Raw genomic sequence first — 6738 nt, forward strand, 5'->3', positions numbered from 1 at the left:
GTTCTTGTGGAGGCTTACTCATCACTTCTTGCTGTCAGGTGATGTACTGCACTATAGAAACATGGCTACTCGAAGCACCTGTTCGATCTGTGGTACGCTTGATTCTTGGAAGCACTCATTGATAGAGTGCAATATGACGAAATGCGTGTGGGCTCTAGAACCCGAGGAAATTACACAGTTGATGAGTGAAACTCAAGAGACTGAGCCTAGGGGATGGTTAGCAGCTATTATCAGCTCGCTAAAGCATAAGGACCTGACGAGGATGGTGGTCACTCTTTGGGCTATCTGGTATGCTCGTAGGAAGACGATCCACGATAGTTTTTTTCAGAGTCCTTTATCTACTCACTATTTGTGAACAATTTTATAGCTGACCCGAAGATGATCAAGACGGTGCAGGCGGCGAGGTACGTCCCACCTCGGTGGATCCCTCCACCACTGGGTCTTGTTAAAATCAATGTCGATGCAGCCACTTCGAAAAATTCAAGCAAGGCAGTGGTGGCTGCCATTGTTAGGGATGTTGCAGGAAACTTTCTAGGAGCGTTCTGGTGATTCATGAACTCTCACATGCAGAGATCCTCGAGGCTATTGCGTGCAAGGAAGGCCTGGCGTTGGCGAGTGACCTCATAGTTCAATACTTCAGGCTAGCTTTGGACAATGTTAATGTGATTAGAGGAATCAAGGAGGGAGAAATGGCCGCTCATGGTCATATTATCAAGGAGATAAAAGGCTACAACAGCGCAATTTAGCACTGCTAATTTTATTCATGAAAATAGACTCTCTAATATAGATGCTCATACTATTGTAAGAAGTGCGATTTATGTTGAATTTGGTAGGCAAGTTTGGTCTTTAAATCCGCATCAAATCGTTTGTAACTCTTGTCGATGAATAAAGAGTTATGCCTAAAAAAACCGAGGCAGCGGAAGCCCAAAGCTCACAACGCCTCATAAATTTGTCCGTTACCAACCCTACCCTGCTGTCCCGCACACGATCTCCCCCGAAATTTGAAATCACAACCGGGAAGGAGAGAGCCCGAACGACACCCCAAAAAAATTCCCCACTCAACGCCTCGCCTCCTCCTCCTCCTCTGCCGCCGCCGTCGACCGCACGGCCATGCCGCCCTCCGAGGACGCCCCTCCGCCGGCGCGGACCCCGCCTCCCGCGCGCGGGACGGCGGCCGGCTCGCGGGTGCTGCTGCAGTCGCCGCCGCCGGCGTTCCCGCTCGGCTCCAACGACGACCAGCTCGAGCGCGCCCGCGCCCGCGCCGCGGCGCGGGCCGCCTCCGTCCGCCGCCGCTCCCTCGCCGCCTCCATCGCGCCCTCCAAGGACCCCCACCACGACCTCCTCAACCGCGAGCAGGTCATGGACCTCTTCCACAACTGCATCAAGCTCGCATCCGAGAACGTACGCGCCGCGCCCGCCTCCCAACCCTAGGCCGCTCCTTTCCTCTCGCTAAGGTTTTTCGTTTTGTTCTTTCCCGGGAAAATCTGGCAGAAAATTAACCAGAAGAACACGTGGGAGCTGGGGCTCATCGACCACCTTAGCGAGATCATACAGGCGGGGGAGGAGGAGGACGAGACCAACTTCCAGAAGGTACCGACCTGCAAATATCTTTAATTTCCTACTTCAATTCTTCTTGCCAATCTTTTCTGGAGAGGAGGTTGGTCGGCTGTGTTTTGAGTTTGGTTGGGAATATGTGGTGCTTTTACGGACCAGGCAAGCTGCACTCTGGAGGCTGGGGTCAAGATCTACTCACTTCGTGTCGATTCCGTGCACTCCGAGGCATACAAGGTGCTCGGTGGGATCAACCGTGCCGGAAGGGGTGAAGAGGCTGGTGAGGATCCACTGGAGTTTGAAATGGATTCTTATATTGTATCTCTCTCAGAGAAATTTTACTCCTTTGTTGGAGTTCTCTATCCAGTGCAAATTACTTGCTTTATGCAGAGTATTACCGAAATGCTTGAATTATAACAATCCAAAGGAAGGCTGCATACAGAATGGGCTTATGGTTTACTGGCACCACTATGTTCTAAATAATGGTTCATCTTAATAAGATATGCTGCTTCATTGTCATCTTCTAGTTTAGTGATTGTTTAAAAAGATTTGGAGAAAGGAAACAGAACCTGCATATTTTTGCTTCTTCAACTGAGTCTATATCCTGTGCCAATTAGTTGCATTATGGTGGATATCCCTAAAACGAGTTAAAAATTCTAAGTTGTCATGCAGCATGGGTTTATGAGTTACCTAAAAGGTCATTGCTTTAAATTGATTGGAAAATGAAACAGATTTTAGAGACCTTTTTATTGCCTTGTTAGAATGGTTCTTCTTGTCAGTTTTCCTTTAGGAGAAACTGCTCAACATCGCATTAATATGCTACATAGCTTTACACAACTTGTGCACTCATGCACTAGTATGCACCCTGTGCAAAAGGCCGTTAGTGGAATTGGGAACATTTGCTCTTTTCTTACTGTTTTGTGCTTCAAATTTGAGAGCACTGTATGGTTGTAAGATTTAGTGATACATTGGTCCTGTTTACTGTGTTATACTTAGATAACATAATGCTGCTTCACTATGATGTTCTGATTTGTCTGTTGCCATTAAAGATACGGAAGAAGGAAGCAATGGTGAACCTGCACAAGATGAGGGTATCAGCAAAAAGGACGCTGATAGGAGGGTACTTCATTTTGAACACAGTGCTGATTTTTTCACTTCAATTCTGCTGCATTATTGCTAATTCCTTTTTGTTCATTAGATTTCACCAGCATCAACGTTGGAGTCCTCATATGAGGCTCTTAATGTAAAGAAATTTGATGGTAAGTTTCAAGCTTATTCTCAGTTTCTCACTATGCTTCTGTTGAAAATTCTTCTACCATGGGGCTGAAATGCCATGCTTGCTACTAGTTGCTTTCACAGTGGATCCTCTATACCATCAAACTACAGCTCAGTTTGATGAAGGTGGGGCGAAGGGTCTTTTGTTGTATAACCTTGGTGTCTATGGCAGCTGTCGTGTGTTGTTTGATTCATTTGAAGCTCCAGACAAGTGTATCTTAAGTGATATGCAAACTGAGAAGGCTGAGGTGATTGACCTTTCATTTGCTAAAGGTAATATCATTTTATTGCTTGCTTCTCCTTGTGGTCTTTGCATCTTGCTTGCAATTGGGGTGTCAATAAATTTCTAATATTGGACAGAGCAAATTGAGGAAATGGTTGCTCAAATGCCTCTATGTAATGATATTTCTCCAACCCTGAGGGACATTGTTGCTCAGTTTGATGGAGAAAACGAAAGGCCATCACACGGGTTATCTTCTGGGCAAATGCCAGTGATGGAAGATGAGATGGTTAACGGTAACGAAGCAGACAATAATGATAGCTTCATACCGGAGTCTGGAATGTGGGATTTTGGTGGTTGTGATGACCATGAGGATGCTTACGACGAAAACTACAACCCAGTGGGTTCCAACTCAACAAACTATCAAGAGGTATTTTCCTGCAGACTAGGCAAAATTCAGAAATGGTCCTCGGCAAAAATAGTAGCAGAAACACAAATTAATCGAACAGATTCATATATTTTGAAGATACATATGTAGCCATAAAATATGTTGCTACAGTTTGATGCTGACTGCAGATTATTTCAGCTTGCCTTTAATTTAAGTTTCTTGAGACTGAATTGTTTAAAGATCAAAACCTTATTGCACAGTTATATTGGTATGCAGGAATTTGATGAATACACTGTTGAGATTCCTCAAGGTACTGTTGCAGATGAAAAGCTTGACAAAATTGCAGATCTTTTGTTGCTTGGCATGGGCACTTCAAAGACAAATGCTTGGGCAGGACCTGAGCACTGGAAATATCGCAAAGCTAAAGGTACTGCCTGGTATGAACTTCTCTTGGGTTTCATTGAGGTAGCATTCTTTAATGTTTGAGCTCACATTTGTTTAGATTTGGAGGCTGCCCCAACTTCATCTGTTGAATCAGAAATACCAAATAAGATGAAGAAGAAAAGAGCCAAGGATGAGCCTGATGTTGATTTCACAAAAGCACTGGACAATGAGCCTCTAAATATCTTCGCACCTCCCAAAAATCCGAAGTCATTGCTGCTTCCCGCAAATAGGGCTATCTGCAGTAATAGACTTCCAGAAGATTGCCATTACCGGCCTGAAAGCCTTGTTAAATTATTTCTTCTTCCAGATGTTTTGGTAATGTTTACTTCTCTTGAAAATTGTTCTAACAAATTGACCTGTCACTAAATTCTGAGAGGCAGTGATCTATTATTTGTAATAACTGCTGAACCTTTTTCCTTTGTAGTGCCTTGCTAAGAGAAGAAGAAAATCACATGGTAAGTTTTGCCAAATTAGGTATAAGTGAAGAAAATTTGCTTGTTAGTTTTTTCAGTATGCATGCTTTTCAAAAACTGTCCACATAACCAAGAAGTCTTGAAGTTTGAAAAACCATTATTATATAATAAGGATACAAATCAAGTACTGTTGTGCCTAGCCTCTTTTTTGGGGCTCTTTTATTTGTGTGTGGTGGTGGGGGGTCTTACATGTTAGGTACCATCCTGTTGAGCTGTTACTCTTTTAAATCAGTGTATTCTTAAAAGACTTTTCTTTCATGTCTTACAGTTCGACCCTTTCAGTGTAAAATCTTCTACGGGAATTTCTGCATTGCCCAATTTTCCTGATAAATATGGTTTTGCATGTAACACATTTTTGATTGTAGACACTCCAGTGGAGAACAATGATAACTTCATGCCATCTGAACCTTGGGATGATGATAACTTTTGCACTGATCACATTGATGAAGGACATGCCTGCAGTGATGTAGAGGAGCCAGTAAACCTTATCAATAAACCGAGACAGGTATGTTCCTTGTTCTATACGTTTACCCTTTTAAGCTATCCATTTTCCCTTAAGGAACTTGTTTATTCTATAATTATGTGGTGTCTGGTTGTCTGTTTTTTTCCCTAACGTGTTGAAAACATCAATTTAATGTAGCATTTTTGTGGTATACCTATAACTTTGGGTATGACTATGACCCCCAAGTTTGAGCTGATGTCTGCTTGTTTTGAATCAAAGGTCAACAAGATTGATATACAATACGACAAGGTATCAAAACAAGTGGATGTTCATGCTTTAAAAGAAGTGCTTTGGAATCACATCCATGCATCTGCTGAGACTGATAATCGGGTAAGGCAAATGCTCTCTCAGTCTCGTGCGGAACACTGTCATCAAATGATTTGCCCACTGTCAGTAGTAGGAACACAAAACTTATTTTTGAACAAACCCTGCGGAACTATGCTGAAAGCAGTATGTTGCAAATTGTCAAGCTTTCTTCTTGCTTGTATCATTATCATTCCTGACCTATTTGGCAAATCTGTAGAAAGTAGAACTAGGGTAATTGGTTGTTTGACGTACCATCAACCGAAGATATTCAGGAAAAAGGACTCTTGTCAAGTATTCCATTTTGAGGTAGCAACATGAGGCCATGATGGGCTTTATAGCTGAAACTACCTTTCTAGGCAACCAAAATAATCACAATTTCACGTCAATAGATTTGTATTGTAGATTCTTGACTAGGTTTCCTATTGAGGTAATGGGCCAGGTCCACCCTGCCCAAACAGATTACCCTTCAGTCTTCTTGTTTGTGATAATACTAATTTTTAACAATACAATTTTTAATTGTGCTTTGTCCAGCAGGAAAATGAGGAAGCTGAATCACCGCTGAGCCTGTCACAGGTGCTGCATGATCTTCCAAGCAGCAACCCGGATGCTGCAGCAACTGATATCTCACCGCACCTGTATTTCATCTGCCTCTTGCATTTGGCAAATGAGCATGGCTTGACGCTGCACGACCGCCCCACATTGGATGAAATTGACATATGCATGCCGACTTCACCTCATGTGAAGTGAACCTTGCTGGCGGTTGAACGCATTTTACGTGGTCTCGTCATGGTGGATGGAAATCGCAGTAAATTATTTGATGCTTTGCCATTGTATCATGTAAATATATATATTATCCTCTGATGATTGTACTTTATTAGATGTCATCTGATAGAACTATCGTACCAGGGGGTGCTAGCTAATGATTTAACCATTGAAGCGAATGCTTTTGGGCTAAACGAACAGGTGATGGGCAGTTTCTGCTGACAGTACATAATTTCTGGCTATTGGGTACCGATCTCATTTAAATATTAATGACTTTTTATATGTTTGCACCTAATCTTCACAGTAGCTGCTAACTTGTCATGATCTTACCACCGTTGACATGGTCCTACTGATGAAAGCCTCTAAAATTTAGACAACTATATGCTTTTCCAACCAATAATGTTCTGGCACATATTCGAAAGATTTTCTTTGCTACCAATAGCAATAGTGATTTCACCTTGTACTGTCAATAGAAAAATTTGAGAAATGTCGTTCCCTCACCTTATGAGCTTAGGGGTCACGCTGATGTGTAGGTGTGGCTTTCAACAGACAAGGATGTCAACCATGACAAATATTGCATAGCAGAACAACCAGCAAAAACAGGTTTGACCTTACAATGATGAGTTTTAAAAAGGTGACAAATAATCTAGAACATGATGTGGATTAAAACTTCAAGTTATCTAATGTAAATATTTTATAGGAATCCTGATTAGCTTTGATCCAATTATCTCAGGACCTGTTTGTATCTGCTTATTTCCTAATTATCGATAGAAATAAGCTATAAGCTCATCCGAACGCTGGCTTATTTTCTGCTGCC

The 6738-nt window shown here is 42.4% G+C and overlaps 1 protein-coding gene across 2 annotated transcripts; it reads left to right on the top strand.

The window, feature by feature from the left end:
- Window positions 1-973: 973 nt before the first annotated feature.
- On the top strand, window positions 974-6203 carry LOC117859213 (condensin complex subunit 2). Of its 2 annotated transcripts, none has more exons than XM_034742417.2 (13): window positions 974-1401; window positions 1492-1590; window positions 1714-1831; window positions 2601-2671; window positions 2750-2810; window positions 2899-3099; window positions 3187-3476; window positions 3711-3861; window positions 3937-4193; window positions 4303-4333; window positions 4717-4856; window positions 5073-5183; window positions 5691-6203. In XM_034742417.2, exons 1-13 carry the CDS (start codon window positions 1111-1113, stop codon window positions 5904-5906), a joined length of 2037 nt encoding a protein of 678 aa, XP_034598308.1. In that variant the 5' UTR covers window positions 974-1110; the 3' UTR covers window positions 5907-6203. The 2 variants fall into 2 exon arrangements, with proteins under 2 accessions (XP_034598308.1, XP_034598309.1); XM_034742418.2 differs by having other exon boundaries at window positions 5694-6203.
- Window positions 6204-6738: the final 535 nt, after the last annotated feature.

Source organism: Setaria viridis, chromosome 5 (assembly GCF_005286985.2).
Source record: "Setaria viridis chromosome 5, Setaria_viridis_v4.0, whole genome shotgun sequence".
NCBI lineage: Eukaryota > Viridiplantae > Streptophyta > Magnoliopsida > Poales > Poaceae > Setaria > Setaria viridis.

Excerpts from the sequence above, each read along its gene's own strand:
- LOC117859213 (XM_034742417.2), top strand. The coding sequence starts at position 1,111 with ATGCCGCCCTCCGAGGACGCCCCTCCGCCGGCGCGGACCCCGCCTCCC. Across the intron at positions 3,862-3,936 it reads GAAATATCGCAAAGCTAAAG|ATTTGGAGGCTGCCCCAACT; the intron begins GTACTGCCTGGT and ends ACATTTGTTTAG. Across the intron at positions 4,334-4,716 it reads GAGAAGAAGAAAATCACATG|ACACTCCAGTGGAGAACAAT; the intron begins GTAAGTTTTGCC and ends TTTTGATTGTAG.